The following is a 26,431-nucleotide window of genomic DNA, read 5'->3' as shown; positions in this document are numbered from 1 at the left end:
ATCTTTTTTAATGCCAATTGCTCAGCCCGTGCACGTCTGTGGTGCACGAGCCCTACATTCTCCATGATGCATTGCGGCAGCTTTACGACGTTTTTAGGCGATTTCTGTCGTGAGGCACCGCGGTTTACGTCTAGTTTACAAATCAGGTGTTACGTCCGTCGTTCGTGGAGCGAAATGTTCAACAAGAAACCAAGGCGAAACTTTCGGCAGAGGAAAGACAGCTCGAGCGACGAGGAAGAACAGAAGAAGAACAGTGGAGGAGGAGGAGACGAGGATGAGAAAGCTCCAGCCGCAGTTGTAAATAAACCTTTTAAAGTGACGCAGGCCCGCGGGATCTCCTGCAGCTCCAAGCGGGAAGCGACGCCTCCGAAGTCGGACAGCAGCGATGGAGAAGACGGGGAGGCAGAAGAAAGACAGGAGAGGAAGAAAGAGAAGAAAACAAATACTATTCTCAGTTTCTCTGACGATAAAGAAGGTGATTACGGTTACTCGTTACATCAAAGCCTGTGTAATATCACAGTCCTGCACTCAATCTTATCTACATGAAGTTTGTTGTATTCAGTTTTTACTTAAAATAACTGGAATAAGAGCTATACGTTGATTCAAACGTGTTTTCATTTTGAAGGCGGTGGTTTATTGAACTGTTGTGTTGTATTGATACACGTTTCTGCTGTTTTGACAACAACACCTCATCCCCCAGAATTGCCACCTTACCAAATGTGTCAAACCTTTCTTACTCTGTTTCAAACTAAACTAAACTGAAACTAACATTTAGAGCACGACTGTTATATTACAATGCCTTAGTTTTCACTAGTAGACCTAATATTTTGGCAAGTGGCTGTTGATTCAAGGATACATCAGGAAAACACAGAGTGTGGCGTTTTGTAATCGAGAATCAATATATAATTGCGTGTATCGCTTGTTTTTTCTTATTTTCATAGCTGAAGAATCAACATTTAAATTGAAGAAGTCTTCTGACAAAGCCGTGCTGTTCCAAGTTAGGAAGAAGGAGCCTCCACCTGCCAAGACCACCCATAGCACAGGTATGTTCATGACCAGAACATAAATCTACATCCACAGGAGTAAAACCAGTTGCACAATGAGTTCTGAGTCCTGGAAGTGTAACTCAAGTCAAGCTAATAGAGAATAATACAACTCTGCAGTAATAAACTTAGCAAAGTATGTTAAAACATATATGATTGGTTTTGGTGTAATTTCACTTTATGGATTCATGGTTGGGTTGAAAATAACTCCGGCATTATCTAAGAAGAAGATTCTGTATAGCACAAAGAAATGTATTTGTTTTTTTTGTTGTTTGTTTGTTTTTCTTAAAGCCAACAGATTTACCGTGACCTATTTCTCTACTTCCTCTACTTTTTTTCAGCCGCAGGTGGCCACGTCCCATCATCTAATTCTACCAAGCAAGATTACGACATTCAAGCTTCGCCTAATTCTCTGCAGGAGAATGATGATGATGATGGCCATGATGATGATGATGATGATGATGATGATGACGGCAACAACGAAGATGATGATGGTGTTGGTAACGATGATGACGATGACAGTGATGGAGATGGTGCCATGTCTCCCTCAGTGAGCTCAGCCTCAGACTCCAGCAGCTCTGCTCCTAATCCATGTATGTGTTTATGTGCATTTATAATGTTTGTGCCAAAGAGGATTTTTGTGGTTATGCAGTTTTTTTCTTTTTTTGTTGTGTTTAAATGTCGGAAAATACCTTATTTCCGTTGACCGTGTGCTTATACATTCATGTTTGTGCATTTATATGTTTGTCTGTTTTTGCCTCTATTAGGTATCCCTAATGCCCGAGAGATTGAGGCGGCCAGACGACAACGTCGTGCCAATCGAACCCGGAAAGAGTTCATTCCACTGAGTAGAGATGCCCAGAGCTCAGCTGGCAGCACCCCAGATCACTACAGCAGGGAGGAGGACGATGACCAAGTTGAGGATGATGACGATGAGCCAGATGATCATGAGAGAAGAATTGAGTTCGCCCCACGAATGAAGAGCATCAGGGAAAGGATTGCAGAGAAGCTTGGTATGAGAGGGAGGAAGGTGGGAGGGTGACGGGTAAAGGACTGTAGAAAGAGAGAGCCCCAGTAATGGAGGTGTGAAGAATAGATGTCACATGTTTTGAACAAGCTGATAGTGTCAGACATTAAAGCCACATAGGATGAAATGAAAGAGGAAAGATGTACGCAAAGAGGTTAAAAATTACCTCACAGGCTGAGTTGTTGTATTTGCTTGAATGAAACTGGGAATGTGACATGTTCTGTTTTGTGTGTGGTCGTTTAACGTAGGAGGAAGTGAGGGCAGTCTCTCAGGAAGTGATGAGGAGGAGCAGGAGCTTTGGGAGGAGACACAAATTGGGAAGGGAGTTAAGAGGCGACCGGGGGAACAGGTATGAACGTCCATTACACGTTTTGCTTTTGGTTTATGACTTGGTTTATCACTCTTTGTAGAACGCCTTCTAAATGCTTTATGTTTTCTGCATGGTGTGATTTATATTGTTTCTGTGCTTTCCGTGTTGCTCTCATCCTCCTTGTACTGTATCTACTTGCCTCCATTCAGTTTGCCTTGGTCTTATTCTCTGTTTAGAGTCCATCGGGCAGTGAGTGCAGCAGCTACAGCAGCAACAGTAGCAGCCGGCGAGACAGAGGAAAAGTACACAAGAGATCGACGGGGCTCAGAATCCCAAAGACTCTCCCTCCCGTCACTGTCTCAATGGTCAAGAGAAGAATCGTTGAAAAGTTGGTTTCTTTAAGCTGTACTTGCTCTTAATGCTTCATCACAATGATTTGAACAATCAGTGAGATGATATTTTTGCAACAAATATTGAATTGACTTTCTGTTCCAGTACCAAAGATTACCAAAAACAACTAAACATTACTTTGTTACTTGTTGCCAATCTATGTCATCTATGTTTTCCTCATTTTAAACTTTATATTTCTCCCTGAATTCTCTCTACCTAGACTCGACTCACTGAAGGAGGTACACAGAGCACGGCAGGCTGAGCTGAGGAGGATCGAGGGTGACTCTGAGAGCGCTAAAACCTCCGTGGAGTCCATAGAGGACAGTTCCTCAGAAAACCAGCTAAAGTTTTATAGGACCATGACCCTCTATGTCAACAACCTGGTAGAGTGTCTACAAGAGAAGGTCAGGATGTATAACGTTTTAATCTTTCTTTTAACGCAAATAAGTCGAAATGCTTATTAAAGGCAAGATAATAGATGACATCATTTGACAATAATTTGTTGACCACAGGTTGTTGAGATCAACGCGTTGGAACTGGAGCTGCACACTCTGCTGTCCGACCACACGGAGGCGCTGCTGGCTCAGAGACGAGAGGCGGTCAAGGAGCAGGCTGAGCGCCTGCAGCAGCTCAGCTGTGAGTAAAACATGTCAAGGTCCAGCATGTGTCAGGAAATAGTCACTGGATGTACTACGTTCATTAACTTCATGTCACTTGTAGATAACACAGATGAGCAGAGTGGAGGCTCAGCCAATGGAACAGAAACTCCCTGGTGAGTGGAACAAAAATAACTCAAACCTTTCTTTTGTTTGTTGATATTTTTTTCTTGTATTATAGTAAATGTATTGTTTACATGGTAGTAAAAATAGGTATCTTTAAAGGGCCTCCAGTCAAATCATAAGCAGGAATTTGTATATTTTTCAATGTGTATTACAGCGAGGGTGTCACTGGAGGTGAGGAAGACTGTGATATGCCTGAAGACACACAGCCTTCAGCAGAAGAAGAGGAAGAGCTGCAGAAAAAAATAGGTGAGATGGAATTAAATCTGTTTTGCCCTCTAAATGTTATAAATGTCATAGAATATACAGTAACAGTTTGCACGAACTACCACTGTCTTCTTTACGCTTCTCTTCACTTTTTAATGCTCTAAAATACTGTTAAATATAGTTTTAGTACATGTAGGAGGAAACAACACCTCTCCTTATGTCTGGGTATTTGTGTGGCCCTGGTGCTGCTTTGTCTCACTCTCTTTCCTTCCCCGTCTGCTCCCACTCCAGATGATATATTGTTGAGGTCCAAGGCAGTTTTTTCTAACGTCCAAGAAGACTTCTACAACGTTAAAAAGATTCTGTCTCGCTTTGAGGAGTGGAGAAGCTTCTACTCAGACTCCTACCACAGTGCCTACATCTCTCTGTGTCTGCCCAAATTACTGAACCCCATCGTAAGGCATCAGCTGCTGGCATGGAACCCTTTAAAGGTGCTTTAGCTGGTGGATACATGAACACAGAGGCCTACTTATATATACACTGCTCACACTACTCAATGCAGGATAGTGTGATAATGGTAGTCATCTTTATGTGTTTCTTAGGACGTGAATGGAGGCTTTGAAGACCTCCCATGGTTCACAGCAGTGGAGACGTTCTGCCATGGCCATGGCCACGAGGAGCTGGACCACACTGACAGAGAGACCCTCTCTAATGTCATTCAAAAGACCGTCCTACCCAAAATGACTGGTAATTTGCTCTCTCTCTCTCCACTGCACACAGATTTAAAAGATTTTTTGAGATCCCAACTGAGATATTCTTTCTAATCTCAAACATACATACACTACAAGAGTTTAAAATATTGGTGCACTATACACTGCAAGGTATTGTTAAGATCATATCAGAGGGAGCAGTCGGGGAGCAATGGACCACCTCACAACATCTGACATGGAACACAAGTCTAAGTAAAACTGGTGCTGAATGTTAGAAATACTTTGCAGAAAGGAAAAAAATGAATTCAGTGTGGATGTGAACATTGTTGAGGAGACAGATTCTCAATTCCTAAATATCAAACGTGTTTGGTATTAATCAGGACAGACTCAGTGAGTCTTCGAACGAGTCTTCCACTAATTTGCAGCCTCTCCACATGTGACATCAGACTTCCACTGAGACATTTTTCTTACTACTCGCCCATCTTTGAAGTTGTCCACACATGTCAAAAAGCCTATTTTCAACCTCATATGTGTGAACAGATGAAACCTCCCTCTCTCTGTCTGCCTGTCTTAGTTTGTTTGTCCTTTTGTCTGAGCAGCCTACGTGGATCTGGTGTGGGATCCCATGTCCCAGCAACAGTCCCTCTGTCTGTCCGATGTCTGTCACAGACTGAAGGAGGACTACTCCATCTTTGAAGGAGAGCAGAGTAAACCAGTCAAGGTAAAGCCAACACTTACACTTGTAGTTTACAGGATGTTTACAGTTCATCTATCCTAGTATTTTACACTGTGCTCTAAAGTTTGAGTTACAGTCAGTGAATGTCTAAGGTCTCTAACAGTTAAAACGTACGAAATACGTGTGATGATATATTATGTACCATACATGTCGGCCATATTGTATTTCCTGTGTGTGTCCCATGCAGGCATTCACAGAGGCTGTGGTCCGCCGGCTCAGGAGCTGTGTAGATGAAGATGTTTTCGTCCCCCTGTATCCCAAAAAGTCAGTTTGTTGCCTATGTCTCAAACTTTAAATATTAACGGAATATTAAATGTCTACCAGTGAGACAGTCATTTGGGCCTTACCCCAGTGACATCCCTGTTTAGGATAGTGTAACACATTGATTTACAATCTATTCTCGCCCTCTTCCAGTTTATGGTATTGACTCAAAGTCTCTCCTCATATTTTGAATCATAGTAGTGTCAAATTATTTTATAGTGTTATTTGGTGCTTACTGTCTGTTCTTTATGTTGTTTCTGTCCAGGTTTCTAGAAGACAGGTCGTCTCCTCAGCATCGCTTCAGGGATCGGCAGTTCTGGACAGCCGTAAAAGTACTGCTTTAAAACACTCACATGCTTCATGTTGTCTCAGTTTTCTCATATAAATTCATTAACTTGGAGTATATTCTCTATGTGATAGCTACTAGGTAACACGGGGAAGTGGGATTTGCTGCTTCCTGAGCCTGTGTTGAAGGAAGTGATGTTGGACAAACTGCTGAACAGATACCTGTTGATCACCCTGTGCAGTCAGACACTGAACAACGATGCTGTTCTCAAAAAGGTATTTAAGTGGCTCATGATGTGATCTCTATGTTAGACACTGATACTGATGGGATTTCTGTCTTTCTTAGCGTCACTATATTTTCTCTTTGTCTTCTCAGATAGCAGATAGTCTGCCACTCTCATGGTTCAAAGAAGAAACCGCATGTTTGCCTCAGCTCCAGAATTTCAGGAACCATATAGTTGAGAAAGTTCACAGCATCTGTAAACAGCAGCCTCCCCAAGATCCAAACACCAGGTGACAAAGCACAATGTTGAGATTGCTGTGAGGTCACCTTTACTGTGTAAAGGGTATAGGGGAAAAATATGTCTGAATGATTCCTGTCATTCATTTCACCTATTAACAACAAATAGACTGATTTTAATGTTATTTTCCCCTTAAATTAAAGATTTTACTTTATAACTAAATGTTTCCAAGTTCCAGACGTAGTGAAATGTGACTGCAAATTCTTTTATTATATTAAGCGATTATCTTCATTATTTTATATGCAGATGACAACAAACCACATGTCTGAAATCCTTTAATCCCTTTGTGCTGCAGGTCGGCTGTCGTTGAAATGCTGAAGGTCCTCAGTAGAATCCGGAGCCACGACTCAATCATGGCCATAGCAGAGAAATACCACTACCAAGACCTCATCTACTCTCACCAGCTGCTGAACCAAGAGACAGTCTAATCACGTGGAAAGGGTCCAGCTGAAGTTTCAGTTGTCAATGTGACGCGGAGCGTAGGTTAACTGAACTGTACGGGTAAAATGTCTCATCTCCCCACAATACTTAGTCAGGAGCAATTTGCTATCTTGTATGATACAGATGACCGTATTTTTATGAATAAATATTTGGATTTTGTTAATATATTTTGTGTTTCGTTTGGAATTTACCGTGTATCACATCTAGGGTTGGTTGTACACTGATAACTTTCCTTTCTCAATATCATCTGAGTGTAGTCAGTTGATGTATAGTACACTGCTGCCAGATAAACTAAACTAATAGGAATATGAGAGAGTTCATTTATTTAGGTTTCCTTCCCTGGCCTACACTAATTATCCTGTTGCAAGGATGCAACAGTGTTATTCTCACCACTAATATTTTAATTTATATGAAAAGTGCAGTCCACATACTGCTGCAGTTAGTCATTTTATTAGTGGGTTGCTGTCTGTTTCTACTCCTCTCCCCTTTATCGTCATCTTATAAAAACAGAAAATAAACGCAAAAAATACAGATATTGCATCTGTATATTTTAAGATTTCCCACAATTTCCTTAACTTATTATTCATACTCTCCTACTCCCTGGCCAAATGGTTTCTGCCCAGAATGATAACAGATATTTGTAGATTTTCATATTGGCTTTCATTTCAAAGGAGCATTTCACTCAATTCTTGTGTCAAACTTATTATGAAAGTGACAGAGAACCAGTTGTTGCAGAAATCCCCTTACACAGCAATGCTGATGGGAGGAAGGTTTTAATAAACGCTAAACGTGTAGACAGAAATATTAACATTTACTTGGTTTTTAAGAACAGCTGATAGGTGTGAAATAAGAACACAAAAACCACAAGAGGTGGTATGGAGTTCCACACAAAGAATAAATATCTTTAAAACAGTATCACAGCCACTGCTCTTGGCAATAGTTGCCTCCTTATATGGTGCGGTTGACATAAAAGTCGCTCCCTTCAGACATTGTTCAAATGAGCAATGATGTCTGAAGATAATGAGATACATGTAGTAATAGTTATTATGATCAGTCAATTGCCAGTAACATAAATATGTTTAATATAATAAGTATACTAAGACCTATACAAACCCAAACCATCACTGTTTTGTTCCTGTAGCTACAATATTGGATCAGAGAATATTCTCCCCTTGGTCCCAACCAGCTGAACAGAGCTGGGTAACGACAGGTCTGAATTGTGGCCCAGGGCAATCTTTACTCTGAATATCTACACTCTCCAACAATATCTACAACATTTTAAAAATAACCAAGAGTGAAAATTAAATACTTTATGACAATGGATCTTTCAGTCTACGTCAGACTGGTAAGCCACCAGTGAGAGACGAGGCTGGTACAAAACAATAGCAGCTATGTGATCATCAGTGATAAAGTCTCTATGAAGAGAGGTGACTCTCTACAGAGAACACAGACGCACTGAGAAACCAGGTGACATGAGAGACCATGACCAGAACCCAAACCCAGGATAAAGAGGTTCAGTGAATGCTGTGTTGAAGGTGTGGAGGTGGATCAGTGTGTCAGGGGAGACTCTGTAGAAGGACAATGTCCCAGCAGGATGGTCAACATACACTGCCACTCTGTTGTAGACGGAGGAGGATGAGGAGGAGCAGGAGGAGGAAGGGATGGAGGTTCCTCTTTTATTATGCCAGACAGAGTAACCTCCGTCGGAGCAGAACAGGGTCCAGGAATGATCGTTCCCTCCAAACCAGCAATCATTCGTGTCTCCTTTCCTGCTGATTCTCCTGTAGCTCACTGAAATGTGAACCCCACCGTTCCACTCTACCTCCCAGTAACAGCGACCAGTCAGACCATTTCTACACAGCAGCTGATGACACCGGTCAAATCTGTCTGAGTGATCAGGATGTGACTGATCCTCCTCCACGTAGGTCGCATTCCTATCGTTGTCAGACAGCTGGACGTTCCTGTTCACTGTGTTTGCGTCAATTTCGAGTTCCAAGTAATCTGATGTAGAGATGAAGACACAATAAAGCTGCAGTCATTTAACAGAATTTCATGATTTATGACATCAGTGATCATCTTCAGTATCATTCTCAGTAGGATTTTAATGTGTGCTGCTCAGTTTCTATGAATCAAATTAAAGATGCTTACACTTCCTTAGACCTGGTCTCAACCACTGATCTCCACCAGGCTCCACTCTGAAAGAAAGAGAAGAAGCAGGTCAACCTAGTGTCTTTCACCAATTATATTGCTGTAAGCATAAATGCTTAGAAATACAATGCCAAGTCAAAATGGGGCACTTGTGACATAATGGATGATGACAGACGTAGTCATTCACCAAACATACATACACACACGTGCACACAGTCTGTTATTTTTCACTCTCAATATGTTTTGTACTTTTTATTACAAAAGCCAAGGAAAATTAATTTTCTTCTCGTTTCAGGAAAGCATCTTTTTATAAATTGATGGCTCCCACTCTTTATTCTCATTTAATTTTTCTCCTCTCTCAAACATCGTGTGTGGCCGCAGCAGCCAAGCCTTTACATACTTGAGACCAGCCTTTAACCAGTCTGGGTCCTCCACTGCATACGACAGCATCTTCACTCCTGCTTCACCTGGATGGTTGTACCTCAGGTCCAGCTCTCTCAGGTGGGAGGGGTTGGAGCTCAGAGCAGAGGCCAGAAAACCACAGCCTTCCTCTGTGATCAGACAACCGGACAACCTGTGGACATGTAAACCACACACATAATCTTAGGCGACTGCAGGACTGGACAAGTTGTCTGGTATACAGTGTGTCTGGTACTGCTTTTTTTATATTCAGAGAAATAGAAGAACACAGTGGTGAGTTCAACAGAACAGTCGTGGGCGATCTCAGGATCCATAAAAAGTACAAAGCTTTCATGAACATCATACCACATGACTTCTAAAAAGGACGTCTTTGCAGGGATGAAATCCAGATCAACCTATAACAAGCAATAACTTAATAAGAAATAAGTATGGAAAACTCTTAGAATGGCTCATGATCTGAAGCACACACCAATGATCCACAACATTAAAACCATAGGAGAAATAAATAACATACCCCAGCAGAATGCAGCCTGACCTGACCTCTAAATTCACTAGATGCTAAACTGATCAAGTGTCTGTGGGATGAACTGGAACAAGCCTGAACCACAGAGGCCCCTCCCCTCAACCTATAGGACCCAAAAGGCCTCCACTCACAACATCCTGTTGCCAGGATGCAAGGCTCATCTCAGTGTAAGGTGTGTGTCCCATTAGAACAAGTGTAGAAGTAACACCACATTTCAGAAAAAGAACATCATCATGTGATGGTCTGGGGCTGATTTGCTGCTTCAGGACCTGGAAGACTTACTGTGATAAATGGAACCATGAATTCTGCTGTTCACCAAACAATCCTGAAGGAGAAAGTCTGAGCATCTGTTCATGTCCTCAAGCTGAAGTGATTCTGCAGCAGGACAAAGATCTAAAACACACCAGCTAGTCCACCTCTGAATGGCTGAAGAAAAACTAAATGAAGACTTTGGAGTGACCTAGTCAATGTCCTGACCTGGATCTTGTTGAGATGCTGTTGGCATGAGCATAAAAAGTTGGTTCATGCTGGAAATCCCTCCAATGTGGCTGAATTACAACAATTCTGCAAAGATGAGTGGAACAAAAGTCCTCCAGAGTGTTGTAAGAGACTCACTGAAAATTATCGCAAACACGTGATTGTAGTTGGTGCTGCTAAGGGTGGACCAACCAGTTATAAGGGGGCAATCGCTTTTGTAGGTTTGGATTTAGTTTTCCCTTATGAAAACCTTCATTTAAAAACTGTATTTTGTGTTTACTTGTGTTATTTTTGACTAATGTTTAAATTAGTTTGATGATCTGAAACATTGTGTGTGACAAACATGCAAAATAATAAGTAAGAAAAATACTTTTTCACACCACTGTAAATTGACATTTTCAGTGTTAAAAACTCTTTGCAATCTTATCCCAGACTGGTGGTAGTGTTTATTAAATCAGTGTGAAATAAAAACATCATAAACTAAATAACGAATACTACTGAAAAATTATAATCATCATTCATTCGTTTAAATGGATTTAAATGCTCATTAGGTGAATCATTTCTGACCTGAGAGTTTCCAGGATACAGTGTGGACTTTTTAATCCATCAGACAGACGGTTTACTCCTGAGTCCTGCAGGTCGTTGTTGCTTAGGTCCAGCTCTCTCAGACTCGAGGACGGGGAACTGAGAGCTGGGGACAGAGCTTCAAGACTTCTCTCTGAGAGGTTACAACTCGACAGCCTGAAGAGGCGACGATGGAAGAGAAAAAAAAAACTTCGAAATAAAGCTTATGGCAGCAATATACTTTGAAACTGAGACTCTCAAATGCACACACAAAAGAGTTTGTTTAAACTACACCAAAGAGATCATTTCAAAAAACAGAATTGTAAGCATTACACAAATAAATCATGTTTATGTACAATAAATGGCATTGGCAATTGTACATTGTTGAAAATAAAAAGGGATTTTCCAGTAAACAATAACAGTAACAACGTTTTTTTATCAACTAAATAATGTTGAAGGAATGATGTTGGTGGAGAGCCTGAATTTAACCCACATGTCAGGATTTTCCTTCCTTCCCCCAATGTCTAAATCTATAGTGATCTAACCTGAGATTTTCCAGTTTACAGCCTGGAGTTACCAGTCCAGATGCCAGCAGCTTCACTCCTGAATCCTGTAAGTTGTTGTTACTCAAGTCCAGCTCTCTCAGACAAGAGGACGGGGAGCCGAGAACTGATGGCAGAGCATTAAAGTTTCTCTCTGAGAGGAAACAGCCACTCAACCTAAAGTAAATTTAAAATGAATGGGAGGACAATTACCATTTGTATTCAATCACATCTAAGTAGACAACCTTAACAATCTTGGTTAGTATTAAAATCATGTTACCTGTTTCTAATGGATGAAATTAATAACTTAAGAAATGGCACATACTGCTGCTGGAAAACATGAATTTGATAAAAATGTATATTTATAGTGATCTAACCTGAGATTTTCCAGTTTACAGCATGGAGTTACCAGTCCAGATGCCAGGAGCTTCACTCCTGAGTCCTGTAAGTTGTTGTTACTCAAGTCCAGCTCTCTCAGATAAGAGGACGGGGAGCCAAGAACTGAGGACAAAGCTTCAAGACCTTTTTCTGAGAGGGTGCAGAAATTCAGTCTAGAGAAAATGTTGAAGACGAAAATTAGCTTAATATGAAAGATAAAAATGCATAACAATACATCCACATGTCTGTGTACTTACAGTGCTTTGTTGGATGATTTAACTACTGGCAACAACCTCAGAAGAGCCTCTTCTGAGGTTGTGTATTTACTCAGGTCAAACACATCCATATCTTTGTCTGATGACAGTAAGATGAAGACCAGAGCTGTCCACTGAGCAGGAGACAGTTTATCTGTAGAGAGTCTTCCTGAACCCAGGTATTGTTGGATCTCCTCCACTAGAGATTGATCCTTTAGTTCAATCAGACAGTGGAAAAGACTGATGCTTCTCTCTGTCGACTGATTCTCGCTGATCTTCTCCTTGATGTACTGGATTATTTCACCCCTGGTCTCTGAGCCTTTCCTAGTCTGTTTGAGAAGACCTTGCAGAAGAGTCTGACTGGTCTGCACGGAAAGACCCAAGAGGAAGCGGAGGAACAAATCCAAGTGTCCATTTGAACTCTGTAAGGCCTTGTTCACAGCACTCTGGTGGAGATGGTTCAGATGTTGTTTGCTTTTAAATATGCCAGGCCTCCAATAAGTTTTTTCTTCTAACAGATTAACACCAGAGGTGATGAATGTTGCATGGACATGCAGAGCAGCCAGAAACTCCTGAACACTCAGATGGACAAAGCTGAAGACAGTGCCTTGATACAGTCCTCTCTCCTCTTTAAAGATCTGTGTGAACACACCTGAGTACAATGAGGCTGCTCTGACATCAATGCCACACTCAGTCAGATCTGATTCATAGAAGATCAAGTTTCCTCTCTGCAACTGCTCGAAAGCCAGTTTTCCAAGAGAGTCAATCGTCTCCCTGGTCTTTGGACTCCAGAGTGGATCTGTCTCAGTTCCTCCATCATACTTGACCTTCTTCAGCTTGGACTGAACCACCAAGAACTGGATGTACATCTCAGTGAGGGTTTTGGGCAGCTCTCCTTCCTCTCTGCTTTTCAACGCCTCCTCCAGAACTGTAGCAGTGATCCAGCAGAACACTGGGATGTGGCACATGATGTGGAGGCTTCGTGATGTCTTGATGTGGGAGATCATTCTGCTCGCCTGCTTCTCATTTCTGAACCTCTTCCTGAAGTACTCCTCTTTCTGCGTGTCAGAGAACCCCTTAACCTCAGTTACCCTGCTGACAAACTGAGAGGGGATCTGACTCGCTGCTGCAGGCCGTGTGGTTATCCAGAGGCGAGCAGAGGGAAGTAATTTCCCTCTGATAATGTTTGTCAGTATCACATCCACTGAAGTGGGCTCTGTTATATCCGTCAGGATCTCATTGTTCAGGAAGTCCAGAGGAAGTCGACACTCATCCAGACCGTCAAAGATGAACACAACTTGAAACTCGTCAAAAATGTATATTCCTGCTTCTTTGGTTTCAGTAAAGAAGAGATGAACAAGTTCCACCAAGCTGTACTTCCTCTCTTTCAGCTCATTCAGTTCTCTGAAAGTGAATGGAAATGTGAACTGGGTATCCTGGTTGGCTATGTCCTCAGCCCAGTCCAGAGTGAATTTCTGCGTTAAGACTGTTTTCCCAATGCCAGCCACTCCCTTTGTTAACACTAATCTGAGGGGCTCATTTTTCCCAGGTGAGCTTTTAAAGATGTCGTGGCATCTTATTGATCTCTCTGATATGACAAGTTTCCTGGATGCAGTTTCAATCTGTCGGAACTCGTGTTCATTGACCTCTAAAGTTTCCCCCTCTGTGATGTACAGCTCTGTGTAGATCTGATTTAGAAGGGTTCGGTTTCCTGCTTTAGCAGTTCCTTCAAACACTGACTGGAACTTCTTCTTCAGGTTGGATTTAAGTTTTTGTTGACAAACTGTGCAAGGCGATTGGAATGAACACAAAGGATCAGTGAATTATATAATACATAATAAACGTATGCCTATTTGAATACATTTTGGTTATCTCTTGAGACATTAGCAAATATCCTATTAATCCATTTGGTCATAACTTTACAGAAATGCTTACCGTCGTGCTGCATTTTATCCTGCTCCAAGCACTGACCACATAGATCATCTGAGCTTTCCAGGTCAAAACTGTGGAGGAATCAGAAAATTAGCTCTCAAAGTAAAGGACCATCTGATATTTGGATGTGAACTCTCCCTAAAATAAAACTGATTATCTCAACAACTTGCAAGGTTTTATTATTATTACCGAGGGAACAAAACAAAGAGCTGAGGTCCAGTCACAACACAATAAAAATAAGAAATGGCTCTAACAAGAGAACGTATAATAAATCAAACAGAGATCGGTGGAAACTGATCACCAATGGAAATAACCAAGCCATCTGAAGATCTTACTAAATGGTCTCACCAAATTTTTCCCAAGGCCAAGTTTGTACTTGTGCATCCACCCTGCTTGTCAAAGTTGTAATTTCAGCAGAGGAGGATTTTAATGACCACCATTATGCACTCACTACACAAGGTCAAGAGTCACACCATTACCAGGAGCAACCCAGTTAATGGACTAAAGGACATTCAGAAACAAAGGACAACTAACCGCTTTCCCTAGACTCACTCATGTTTTTGACATCAAACGCAGTTACAATTTATATGCCTATGATAATTAATGCAGTAGTCTTTCATTTGACCCATTATGTTTGTGTGGCCTGTGTGAAAGAATTAAAAGTATCAGACTGTTACAGCTTACATCGTATCAGCAGATGGATTTTGTCCTTGAAAGTCAATGACAAATGATATTGAGTCATCACTCCTTAAGGACAGACAGCTGGATACAGGAGAATCTGGTCTCTGCTGCTGGATACTGAAACAAAATCAGATAAATATGCAACAATGTGGATCAAAACTGATTTTAATACAAAGAACAATGTCAGATTAAATTCTTGCCTTCCATCAGCCACTTGTCCAGGAAGAACAGAAGGATTCAAACAGCTGTGTTCAGGTCCACCAGACAGTGGCGTGTGTTGCTGCTCGAGGCTTTAACAGACACAGATTTGAGTACTGAGCTTTGACGGACATGGAGAAGGTCTAACGGATGGTTACAGACAGTTTTCTTACCTCAGATGTTTCATCTGGCTCTCATGGTCCCCACACAGAGCACTTTTAGTGGGAGGTTCTCCCTCCTCTCTGTAGTCCCACTGATTCATGGTAGAGCGCACACCTTTACACAAACACAACATCCAGCTAAGAGACTGCACAGATTATGTCTGTCTCTTATTTTGTTTAGTCACACAACTAACACAGAGAGTGCTGAATGAAGGAAACCTAATGAAGGAAATAATAAACGTATGCCTATTTGAATACATTTTGGTTATTTTTCCATTTGGTCAAAACTTTACAGAAATGCTTACTGTCATTTCTGCTCCTCCTCTGCTCTGTATTGTCATCTTCCTGTTATGAATTCAACATGTTATGAAGAGTAATTATACACACACACACACACACACACACACTTTTAAATTTACTATTGATTGATCAATACATTGCTAATAATCTGTAATCTAAAATATACAGTGAGTGTAGATTCACAATGATCTTGTCCCTAGATCAATGAGGTAATTATCCACAAGGTAACTGCTGGAGTATGTATTTTTCTTTCTTCTTTTTATTTTTATTTTTGTATTTTTGTATTTATTTTTTTTAAAGTTCAAACTGCTGACTGCAGACAATGATGCCATTTCTTTCACTAGAGACAAATATGACCATCCTGATTTGAACTTGACCTACTTGATCTCTTGTTACTGAAACTTGGTATGTTAACTGCTAACAGTCTAACCCGCTGGAGTGTGTGTGTTATTACAGAGCTCAGGCTGCTGCTGACTGCACAAAATAATGCAATTCTTTCACTAGGATCAAATGCATTTTGACCACCCCGAACTCCAACGTATGACTGAAAGTTAAGGAATACCATTCCACATTTTATCACCAATTTCCCAATAGACCCTCAGGATAAATATATTTTTTCTTTTCTGATTCTGAATTCTGATCTTCTAGGTGTTTTTGTCTTTGATGTTCAGGTGACCAAAGTCATGCAGTTTTGTTTTGCAAAAAGACCACGTACCTAAAATGAGAAACTGCTAATGTTTTCCTCCAACAACTGGGACAAAATACTACTCTATATGTATACTACTTTTCATGAGTGAAACTGATTAAAATCATGGAGAAACTGAACACAACATGTCCATGTTCGACAGACTGATAATCCACTAGTCTACAAATACATGAAGATGACTGAAAAGGATTTGTAGACAATGTAGACATAAAAGTATTTGCTTAAATATACAGACCAGAAATAGGGAGTCATGCTGCATCTGATCCTGCTCCAAGAACTGACCACATAGATCATCTGAGCTTTCCAGGTCAAATCTGTGGAGGAATCAAAAAATTAGCTCCCAAAGTAAAGGACCATCTGATATTTGGATGTGAACTCTCCCTAAAATATAACTGATTATCTCAACAACTTGCAAGGTTTTATTATTATTACCGAGGGAACAAATCAAAGAGCTGAGGTCCAGTCACAACACAATAAAAATAAGAAATGTCTCTAACAAGAGAATGTATAATAAATCAAACAGAGATCGGTGGAAACTGATCACCAATGGAAATAACCAAGCCATCTGAAGATCTTATTAAATGGTCTCACCAAATTTTTCCCAAGGCCAAGTTTGTACTTGTGCATCCACCCTGCTTGTCAAAGTTGTAATTTCAGCAGAGGAGGATTTTAATGACCACCATTATGCACTCACTACACAAGGTCAAGAGTCACACCATTACCAGGAGCAACCCAGTTAACGGACTAAAGGACATTCAGAAACAAAGGACAACTAACCGCTTTCCCTAGACTCACTCATGTTTTTGACATCAAACACAGTTACAATTTATATGCCTATGATAATTAATGCAGTAGTCTTTCATTTGACCCATTATGTTTGTGTGGCCTGTGTGAAAGAATTAAAAGTATCAGACTGTTACAGCTTACATCGTATCAGCAGATGGATTTTGTCCTTGAAAGTCAATGACAAATGATATTGAGTTATCACTCTTTAAGGACAGACAGCTGGATACAAGAGAATCTGGTCTCTGCTGCTGGATACTGAAACAAAATCAGATAAATATGGAATCAATGTGGATCCAAACTGATTTTAATACAAAGAACAATGTCAGATTAAATTCTTGCCTTCCATCGGTCACTTGTCCAGGAAGAACAGGAGGATTCAAACAGCTGGGTTCAGGTCCACCAGACAGTGGCGTGTGTTGCTGCTCGAGGCTTTAACACACACAGATTTGAGTACTGAGCTTTGACGGACATGGAGAAGGTCTAACGGATGGTTACAGACAGTTTTCTTACCTCAAATGTTTCATCTGGCTCTCATGGTCCCCACACAGAGCACTTTTAGTGGGAGGTTCTCCCTCCTCTCTGTAGTCCCACTGATTCATGGTAGAGCGCACACCTTTACACAAACACAACATCCAGCTAAGAGACTGCACAGATTATGTCTTCTCATGTTGTTTACTCACACAACTAACACACAGAGTGCTGAATGAAGGAAACCTGTTCAACCTGTTGTTTCAATCAGCTCATTCCCGTCAAAACTAAATGCAACTGTTTTTATGGCTGCGTAGCTAGCATTTTGAGACCCAGTGTCATATCTAATAACTCTCACTCACAATGGGATTGTTTGAAAACTAGATGAATCCCCTTAATGTGATTTTATGGCTTTCTTTAAGGATAAGATCACTTTTTTATTTTATTTTTATTGATATTGAATAAAGTTACACTTTCATTTCCAAGGCTCACACAACTTACGTTTTTATTTGTTGTTCTTGTTTTATTTCAGCAACTTCTGTGAAAATTCTAAAACATAAAAGCAAAAATGTATTATAAAAAATTATAAGAAATTCCAACATTTAAACGTTTAAAAAACATTTGTTCAGTGTAAGTTGCACACTCAGTCTAATGACTTGCATTATACAAGTTTTCCAGAAACTTTTTAATTTCTCTGCTTACAATCTTGTTCATCATATATCAGTTTTGACAGTGAATCCAATTCATCTGTTTTGGCTGTATGATGAAAACATTTGGGTTTGAGATCAAAAGAGGAATGTGAGACATTTATGAAACTGAATGAAATTATGAAAAGCTCTTCAACATTTGAATTGTTGCTCCTTGTCCACTTTAGACTTTAGGCAGATGCTGCCAACATCCTCATCTGGTCCCAGATATCTTTGAGTTTCTCTGTAAAGAAAACGCAGAGAGCAGAGCTGAAACCATTCCCATTGATTGGCACTGATTCATTCTGAAATATTCAATTTAATGTGTCTTCTTTCTTGACAATAACCCCGGATCTACTGTTTTCTAACAATGGACTTCCTGCTTGAACGACTTGCGCGGTTTCCAAGCGTAAAGTGGGGAAAAATAGAACAGCACGCCTGGTGGAAACACACACATTGACTTGAATTGCCGTGGTCTGCATTCTCCAACCTTTTGCCACATTTCATCTCCGTGAGGTGGGTTTCTCAGCTGTGGCTTCGGTAAAAACAAAATGCAGCTCCCAGCTCAACACTGAGTATTATGAAAATTCACCTGATCACCGGCCTTGATAAATGGATTTGCTTTGTTGTTTTGTGTTGCCATTTTGCATAAATTTAAAACTGTTTAAACTGAAATTTAAAACCGCAGACAGTGATGCCATTTCTTCACTAGAGACAAATGTGACCATCCTGATTTGAACTTGACCTACTTGATCTCTCTTACTGAAACTTGTTATGTAACATGTTAACAGTGTTACCTGCTGGAGTGTGTGGTTTTTTACAGAGCTCAGGCTGCTGCTGACTGCAGAAAATAATGCATTTCTTTCACTAGGATCAAATGCATTTTGACCACCCTGAACTCCAACGTATGACTGAAAGTTAAGGAATACCATTCCACATTTTATCACCAATTTCCCAATAGACCCTCATGGATAAATATTTTTTTCTGGTTCTGATTCTGAATCTCTGGTCTTCTAGGTGTTTTTGTCTTTGATGTTCAGGTGACCAAAGTCATGCAGTTTTGTTTTGCAAAAAGACCACGTACCTAAAATGAGAAACTGCTAATGTTTTCCTCCAACAACTGGGACAAAATACTACTCTATATGTATACTAAACTGCGATTGCGTCAGATGGGGCTTTAAAATCCACCCTTGTTTAAAGTGGGGAATGACCAACAAAGATTGAGAAGCACTAGGGAATCATCATGCGAATATAGACTACCACATGAAACAGACGCAGGGTAATATCTGAATCACATTACGTCCCAGGTAAAACTAATCTGGTACTAATCTAATATCTCCTGAGCACGAGAAACCCTTTACCTGCCCTTATGGGGCCCGAAAGTAGATCTCAATATTTTTCCGTGGAGAACTCTCGTCTTTCATCCAAGTCAAACATCCCACATATGGGCATATACAAATATACAGTTTCATAACATCACATACGCTGACAGAGACATTAAGTAATGGAGCAAGGGTGCGTCCCGCAGGCGAGGGTGGCATTATCATTAAATTGTGAGGCTCCCGCTCAACCAGGTGAACTACGATTAAAACATGTGGGAAAGTGAAACGGTGACACGAAAGACCCGGACAGTTTGTAAATTTGTTCACTGATCGAAAAACTCAGGAACCTTTAAAGGTGGCTAACTGGAGTTTGAATCCGGAAATACTGGAACTGCTGCAACCTCCTTCTTCCAGGCAAACTTAAAGCTCAATGTAAACATAGCTGTCAAGTAATTTTTTTTACTTTTGTCATGAAAATAATCCAATGCCGGCTCGCTCAGACAATCAAAACTAAGCGTAAATACAATATACAATACCTTTAATGATGAAGAGAGTCAAGCGGTGACGAGACTAACTGAGTGAAACCAACCTACCTGTTGACACCCGAAGGTCGTCTATACATAAGACGCTGGGTGATGGTGAATAGTAATGAAATATCGATACCTCCGATACCAGATCTTATGGTCTAAAATCGATTCTCAAATGAAAATATCGATACTTTATCCCCACTAACTGTCTGTATTGTATTTTTTGTTTAAGTTACGATACTGGTCAGTATCGTATGGATTTATCAGATGTAGACTTAGACACGTAGGCTTATTAAAGAGGACATGAAACACTAAAAGCAGTTGTGATAATTTAAAGAAGGTCTCTCATACTAAAAGATTATTTAAGTTTTAACACTGACGGCGCACTGAGCAACTACATATACAGTGAAGATGACAGGGGAAGAGGAACAGATTACGGATTCATTACAGGACGCATGTTTCGCATGCTCCTGGATGATCACGTGAGTTTCATAAAGTTAAAGACTGAGAGAAACCTGTTCATTTGCATCTTTTGCCACCGACCCCACCACCTGTTCTCCGTCCTTGACTAGCTGCACTCAAAAAGAAGAATTTGGAAATGGGATTGCATTTTGCATTTTGCACTGTTGGATATTGAGACGGTTCTAAGTAGAACTTCAAAATACAAAAAGAAGTGGGGAGTGGGAGCAAGAGATCACAACTTTGAGCAGACAATTTATTGAAAACAACTTTTTTTATTTGTTTATTGTTTATTTATTTATTTAAGCAGGGACAATGTACATTAATGAAGACTCCTTTCAAGCATACGAACAAATGTGCAAAAAACAGAGACGGTAGAATATATATTATTTCCATAGGAATGACAGTCAGGTGAAATAGTGTCCATCCAGTAGCTTCATCACATAGATATATATAACAATAACAACATACAATAACAACAACAATAAAACTATATGTAAAATCAAGGTTCAAGATTCAAGAATCACTTATTGTCATTATGTTTGTACATAACAGACCTTTGACTGGTACCTCCTGCTAAAGTAGTGCAAATATAAAAACAGTAGAAAACACTATATATATTTTTTTTAATCTTACAGTCAGACTGTTCTTCCTAATGTTTCTGCTATATCTCAGATGGTTTTGGTTTCGTGTAGCTCAAAAACGGACTGTTTCAGTTGTCACAAGTAACTTGGGTACTTTATTGATTACTTGATTTTAAGAGTAACAAAGTTAGATTAGAAGTTACTTTATCACTTACATTCAGCAGCTGCTGACAACACCCCCTGCCTGTTAACAGAAAAATGACAACCAGTTTTGCCAACTCACTTTATTGGATGTGAATTTTAACAGTTTTAACTTTAAAAGCATTTCCCCCACAACATACTGCCGGACCAACTTCTTCAATTCTGCCCCACTTACTGGTTTTATACCAAGTCCAGCTTTTGCTGTTTGGGTGGTGGGAAACGTCCCCCTTTCTCACCTGGTGGGCTCTCTGTAAGCTTCACGGTGACATCCTGCACATCCAAACAGTTCTTTAAATTCAATGTTGTGTTTTTGAAGCTAGACAGGGCTTTGCCAGCACAGAGTGTACAGCGAAACTTAGGCTGTTTTTAGTTGACACAAATTCTAAAGTGACGGCATTTACAGCTTGAAAACGGAGAGTCTCTCCTCCCTCCACCGTTGTTTGCTAGGGCTGGACGTATTGGTCTAAGTATCGATAGTATCGATGCCTTGGCCAACATCGGTATCGTATCGGTACAAGCGTGCTGACATCGATGCTGCTGTTTTCGTCTAAGCAAATTACTCGTCACAGAATTCATGCGAGTGCAGTTTCTCTCCAAGTGTGTGCGCTACAGAAGCTTCTCCATCCTCACCTGTAGTAAAAGGTGGATATAGACAGAGTTTGACACTCAAATCCTAGCATCACAGCAGTATCGCACAGCTGGAACTGACGCCTTTAATAAAATGCGTCGGTAGAAAATTAATGAGCCACCATTTCCCTCTCTGTGCAATTTTCTTTTAATTAATATTACATTGCTGTTTTTGTTTACTTATTTGCTCAACTGACTTCTGCTACTGACTTTATTTTCCATTGTTGTGTTGTTTATATTTTTGTTACATTGTTCCTTTTTCTTATTTGGCAATAACGAACGTTTTGTCAACCCAGTTTTGTCAATAATGCAAACCATTGTGAGATACGGTAACTCAAAAACCGAGTACTTTAACAGATCGCTGAGATCCGCTCGGTCCTGGAGGGTTAAGGTTAGCCTTTGCAATTGTATGGGGGGATTATTTAAATGTTGTACTGTTAAAGCGACTTGGATAAGACCTTTTGGTACTTTATACAACACAGCTCCAACGGCTTTGTAGTGTATCCGGGATGTCCTGTGCCTATCTAGTGGTGTTCATTTGCATGTTTCATTGCACAATATGAGTGATGCTTCCTTATCTCACCCCTGTCACCAGTTTGGTTGTCTCAACTCTTCGGGACAGCTGAAGCTTTTATTGTTATATGAATATAATTTATTCTTAGCTTTAAACCACACATCCATATAGTGTAGTCGAATAAGAATGTGTGTGGCAAATCAAGTCCCACACAAGCTTGACCCAATAAAAGGCCCATTGCAAATGTGCATTTTACTAGATGGTCTAGAGCACTGTGTCACTGACGCTTTGAGTAATGAACCCTTTGGTCAGGTGCACTCTAATTCCTATTGCTCATTTACCCACTAGGCAGCAGCATATGAGCTGTAACTCTCATGAAGTCTAATATTCCAACATCTCATAATACTCCTGGCCCCCTGCGTCACCTCCATAAATTGCAATTTTTGCAATTTTTTTTTTTTTTTTATTGCAACACTTAGGTTTTGCTCATTTCTAGGAATAATTGAACAGCCACTGAGAACACAGATATTTCGAGACTGGAATGACTGTTCAGACTAGGAGCATCATATCACAATGTTAATTTGCATTTCTCTAATTTCTTGACCAAAACCCTTAACTTATTTTCTATTTGAAATTCACTAAGAATTTAAATTGTGGTAACAGAACTCTAATATCTGTCCATTATGCATTTCAAGTAATACCAATGTAATATCAATGATGGAGGAATCAACTCCAAATTAATACCGGGTCCTTTTTGGTTAGCATAACAAGTAACAGAGTGATCAGCAGAAACATTTAAATCCGAGCATGAAGAAATGCAAAAGAACAAGAACAGCAGATTTTTCAATCCTCTACATTTATTAAGAATGTAAAAAGAAAAGCAGAGCACAAATATCTGAACAGAGGCAGAGGCTTGGGTGTCTGAAGAGGCGGTTTCTCAGAACAGGAGTGCTGATCCAGAATCAGGCGCTAGGCCACATAAACAAGGATGTGAAAGGATGCAACAATGTGAGTGGAATAACTGGAAAGCAGGAGAAACGCATCACTTTTAAATGAATGTAGACTTTGAATGGATATAAAAAAAAAATGGAAAAAATCAGCTCTCCAGTTAAAGCCACATTAAAGAGGCCATTTTAACGAACTACTGGATCAATGCTCATATTCTAAGAAACCTGATGTAAATGGGCCAAACCAGCAGGGTGAATATGGAAAGAACACCAAAAAGGAAACGAGAGACAGATGGAAACATCATCTCTCCTCCTCAGTCCTTCCTCAGTGGTATAGTCTGCTCATTGATGCCCTCCTTAGTGATGACACAGATCCGAAGTGCATCTCCGGTGTAGACGTCTCTCTCTGCGGCAGAGATGAAGACATCTTTGACCAGCTGAACCGCCTTGTCCTGGGTCAGGGGAACATGTTGCACACCTTCCATGTTCTTGAAACCAATCTGTGTCAGTTTTAAAAAAACAAAACAGACAGTCAGACTGTGTTCACTGTGTGGAAACAAAGCGATGTCCCATATATTTGGATAGTCATTTAGTATGCAGGAGTATGTATACGTCATGTACCTGGTTGTCTAGTAGTGGCTGTAGCATGGCACTGGCTGATCCTCCGGCCTTGTAGGTGTCTCTCTGGTAGGAGCCCACTGGGTCAAAGCTGTACACCGCTCCCTTGCCTACATTATATATATATATATTACAAATAAAACAGTTATTACAAGATGATAATACAACCGTATGATACACTGAAGCGACACCCTACGCAATCTCTTTTCCCTGCAATAGACATTCTTACACGTCGTAATAGGAAAGGTACATTAAATAACATCAGTAAAGGTCTATTACAGAGACTACACAGTTACAGCCTAAAAATGAAAGGTATTAAAAAATGACATTAAAAATTATAAACTGATTCTACTGTTCGACATGATCTCAGTACCCACCCTCTTCATCCAGGCCTCCAATGATGTTGTAGACATAGTAAGGGAAGAACCGCCTGCCGTACAGGATGGTGGACAACATGGCTGCAATGGCTCCACTGGTCATTGACTTATTGTTTGAGTGTTTGTACATCTGAGGGAGAAGAGGGAACAGTGGTCCAAATTATATTTAGTAACACATAGTTTATGTTGCAATTTTTTATGTCTGTGAGGAGATGTACAGGATCCATGCTGTAAAGTAAACTTGAGACCAAAAAAGAAAACTGTCTGCACCAGTTCACCTTTAGTCTGGCATCAATGATTTTAGTCAGAGTCAAGCAGTCTCCATGGAAACCACTGCAGCCAATGACAGTTGTGTCTGTCCTGTTAGGAGACAAAGAAAGTCAGTGAGACAATCAGAGAGTCTGCAAATATATTACATTTGGGAGATTCATGTTACCGACATAACAATTTTCAGATTTCAACAACAACTGTGAGTCACTGTTTTTAGTTACTGACAAACAAGCAGAAACCAATTTAATTCCCAATCTTTGGAAGATCAGAGTTAACTCTTTAGAAACTGCAGTTGTGCTCTGATGCAGTTTGTAATATATTTATATTTTGTTAGTTTTTTTTTTTTTTTAAATTTTACACAGTAGCAAATACAGAGAGTAGTTATAGAGTAAGTGTATTATGTGTATGTATACTGCTAATGTGCTGCCTTTTATTGGCTTCACAGGGAGGTGACAGTGCACTTACAGCTTGTAGCATTTCGGGGAGTCCCGGCTGTGGATTGAATAGCCTTCACTCAGCCTGGTGTCTGAAGCTACGATGGCAAAATCTTCCCCAGCAACGGCTAGTACAGTTCTGAAAAACAATAACAAAGTTTAATTAACTTATCTTACGAAAACAGCTCACATGGGCTGCCGCCGCAGGATCCTGCTAACTAAAGCTACATATTCGAAACTGAAACTATGAAACTCATCATTCATCCTTTCCTCATAATTTGTGATTTATGATATTAATCTGTACATTAAGACAAAATGTATACGGAACCAAACTCACGAGTTCTGTTCGCAACCTTTTCATACACTTAATATTTGTTTTTTGTTTACAGTTTGTTTGCTAAGCAGGTTAGCTAGTAACAGCAGTCCAGTGCAAACGCTAGCAGGCTAACATGCTAACTAGACAGAAGAAGAACACCGCACTGACCCTCCGTTGAAAGCGTATGGTGAGAACTTGTGCTCTACTGGACCGGTGTAATGATAATCTTTCATCCTCCCGGAATCTCCAAAACTCTGAGAAGAAAGCATCTTTGTTACAGAAAGCCGACGGAATAGTAGCTTCCGTCCGTCCGATAAACTCGCTGTATCACTGCAATATGGCAGTCTCTTCTTTTACCCTCAACATACTCTCCTGTTCTTACGGCCTCTGTGCGAGAGCGCCCCCTAAGGCTGTTGGATGTACAGCAAGCGGTGCCAATATGGTATGAAAAACTATTTATTATCAAGAATAATAACATATATTATGTCGGGGGCCACTATCCCCATTAAATTATTAAACATCATCAAATAGGAAGCAAATAATGTTCCATTACAGTAATATGAGAAGCAAAATTTTGAGCTAGCAAAAGGAGTATTTGACCTACTTAATACTCACTGGTACTTATTTATATTTTAGATATTTTTATACTGTACATACTTCATCCTCGTCCTGTGTGCTATTGTTCTGCCCTCTCTGGTGCTGTAACACTGTACCTTTCCTTCTGCAGGATCAATCGAGAAGTATCTTAATAGTGAACACATTCAGGAGTCAATATTCAAGATGCTGTCACAGTACTGTAAAAACCACAGTTTACAACATAGAGTAACATCCTTGCTTTGACCATCTCCCTCACTGAAAATAATAAATAAATAGAGAGAAAGACATATAAAATCAAAAGACTTGAGCCTTTTGCTACAGACACAGTAAGTGGGAGTGGGGAGGAAGTGAGATGACGTTGTCTGAACTGTTGAGGAGCCTGATGGCCTGAAGATAGACAGTGTTGGCACAGTCCTGTAGCATCTCCCTGATGCCTGGAGTGTGAAGAGGTTGTGTTGTGGTTGTGTGTTGTCCTTGTTGATGTGACCGGCTCTCCTGACAACCCTGGTTCTGTAAAGGTCCAGTAGTGATGAGAAGGCTCCTCTAGAAATGAACTAGAGAACCACCCTGTCCTGAGCAGTGCACCTGGAGACCAGATGAGATCCTTGCTGTTGTCCTGAGCAGCATTATTAGATTGGAAATACTGCACCAATGCATAAGCAGCTAACAGCATGGCTCCGAGCTAAAGGCAGCAGGTCTTACTG

General features: G+C 40.3%; 3 protein-coding genes across 4 annotated transcripts; 1 reads left to right on the top strand and 2 right to left on the bottom strand.

Annotated features, from left to right (window-relative positions):
* The first annotated feature begins 123 nt into the window (after positions 1 to 123).
* gcfc2 (GC-rich sequence DNA-binding factor 2) lies at positions 124 to 6,877 on the top strand. The gene is made up of 18 exons (XM_047581205.1): positions 124 to 475; positions 942 to 1,043; positions 1,385 to 1,636; positions 1,811 to 2,056; positions 2,319 to 2,419; positions 2,617 to 2,768; positions 2,991 to 3,174; positions 3,283 to 3,406; positions 3,491 to 3,542; positions 3,707 to 3,798; positions 4,048 to 4,247; positions 4,359 to 4,503; positions 5,066 to 5,187; positions 5,390 to 5,466; positions 5,729 to 5,795; positions 5,884 to 6,024; positions 6,125 to 6,261; positions 6,565 to 6,877. Exons 1-18 carry the CDS (start codon positions 175 to 177, stop codon positions 6,695 to 6,697), a joined length of 2,628 nt encoding a protein of 875 aa, XP_047437161.1. The 5' UTR covers positions 124 to 174; the 3' UTR covers positions 6,698 to 6,877.
* Positions 6,878 to 7,467: 590 nt separating this feature from the next.
* Positions 7,468 to 17,095, bottom strand: LOC125005682 (NLR family CARD domain-containing protein 3-like). 2 transcript variants are annotated; one of them, XM_047581203.1, is made up of 14 exons: positions 16,922 to 17,095; positions 16,230 to 16,308; positions 15,294 to 15,333; positions 15,001 to 15,103; positions 14,830 to 14,919; positions 14,633 to 14,746; positions 13,952 to 14,019; positions 12,020 to 13,799; positions 11,762 to 11,935; positions 11,388 to 11,561; positions 10,846 to 11,019; positions 9,259 to 9,432; positions 8,859 to 8,905; positions 7,468 to 8,711 (listed from the first exon to the last, which is right to left on the bottom strand). In XM_047581203.1, exons 2-14 carry the CDS (start codon positions 16,251 to 16,253, stop codon positions 8,146 to 8,148), a joined length of 3,528 nt encoding a protein of 1,175 aa, XP_047437159.1. In that variant the 5' UTR covers positions 16,254 to 16,308; positions 16,922 to 17,095; the 3' UTR covers positions 7,468 to 8,145. The 2 variants fall into 2 exon arrangements, with proteins under 2 accessions (XP_047437159.1, XP_047437160.1); XM_047581204.1 differs by lacking the exons at positions 14,633 to 14,746; positions 14,830 to 14,919; positions 15,001 to 15,103; positions 15,294 to 15,333; positions 16,230 to 16,308 and having other exon boundaries at positions 16,922 to 17,090.
* Positions 17,096 to 23,002: 5,907 nt separating this feature from the next.
* On the bottom strand, positions 23,003 to 25,490 carry psmb1 (proteasome 20S subunit beta 1). Its single transcript, XM_047581553.1, has 6 exons — positions 25,299 to 25,490; positions 24,846 to 24,953; positions 24,389 to 24,470; positions 24,111 to 24,240; positions 23,737 to 23,843; positions 23,003 to 23,615 (listed from the first exon to the last, which is right to left on the bottom strand). The coding sequence occupies exons 1-6, from the start codon at positions 25,397 to 25,399 to the stop codon at positions 23,430 to 23,432; spliced, it is 714 nt and encodes a 237-aa protein (XP_047437509.1). The 5' UTR covers positions 25,400 to 25,490; the 3' UTR covers positions 23,003 to 23,429.
* Positions 25,491 to 26,431: the final 941 nt, after the last annotated feature.

Source organism: Mugil cephalus, chromosome 3, assembly GCF_022458985.1.
Source record: "Mugil cephalus isolate CIBA_MC_2020 chromosome 3, CIBA_Mcephalus_1.1, whole genome shotgun sequence".
In the NCBI taxonomy this organism is placed as follows: Eukaryota; Metazoa; Chordata; class Actinopteri; order Mugiliformes; family Mugilidae; genus Mugil; species Mugil cephalus.
The sequence above is the reverse complement of the archived record's forward strand: the minus strand, read 5'-3'. Positions and strand labels throughout refer to the sequence as shown.

Coding starts and splice junctions, on each gene's coding strand:
- gcfc2 (XM_047581205.1), top strand. CDS start 175: ATGTTCAACAAGAAACCAAGGCGAAACTTTCGGCAGAGGAAAGACAGC. Junction 3,175..3,282: donor TAGAGTGTCTACAAGAGAAG/GTCAGGATGTAT, acceptor TGTTGACCACAG/GTTGTTGAGATCAACGCGTT. Junction 4,248..4,358: donor TGGCATGGAACCCTTTAAAG/GTGCTTTAGCTG, acceptor TGTGTTTCTTAG/GACGTGAATGGAGGCTTTGA.
- LOC125005682 (XM_047581203.1), bottom strand. CDS start 16,253: ATGCAGCATGACTCCCTATTTCTG. Junction 14,920..15,000: donor AGCCAGATGAAACATCTGAG/GTAAGAAAACTG, acceptor TGTCTGTTAAAG/CCTCGAGCAGCAACACACGC. Junction 9,433..10,845: donor TGTATCCTGGAAACTCTCAG/GTCAGAAATGAT, acceptor ACATGTCCACAG/GTTGTCCGGTTGTCTGATCA.
- psmb1 (XM_047581553.1), bottom strand. CDS start 25,399: ATGCTTTCTTCTCAGAGTTTTGGAGATTCCGGGAGGATGAAAGATTAT. Junction 24,241..24,388: donor TCATTGATGCCAGACTAAAG/GTGAACTGGTGC, acceptor CTTCTCCCTCAG/ATGTACAAACACTCAAACAA. Junction 23,616..23,736: donor AGCCACTACTAGACAACCAG/GTACATGACGTA, acceptor AAACTGACACAG/ATTGGTTTCAAGAACATGGA.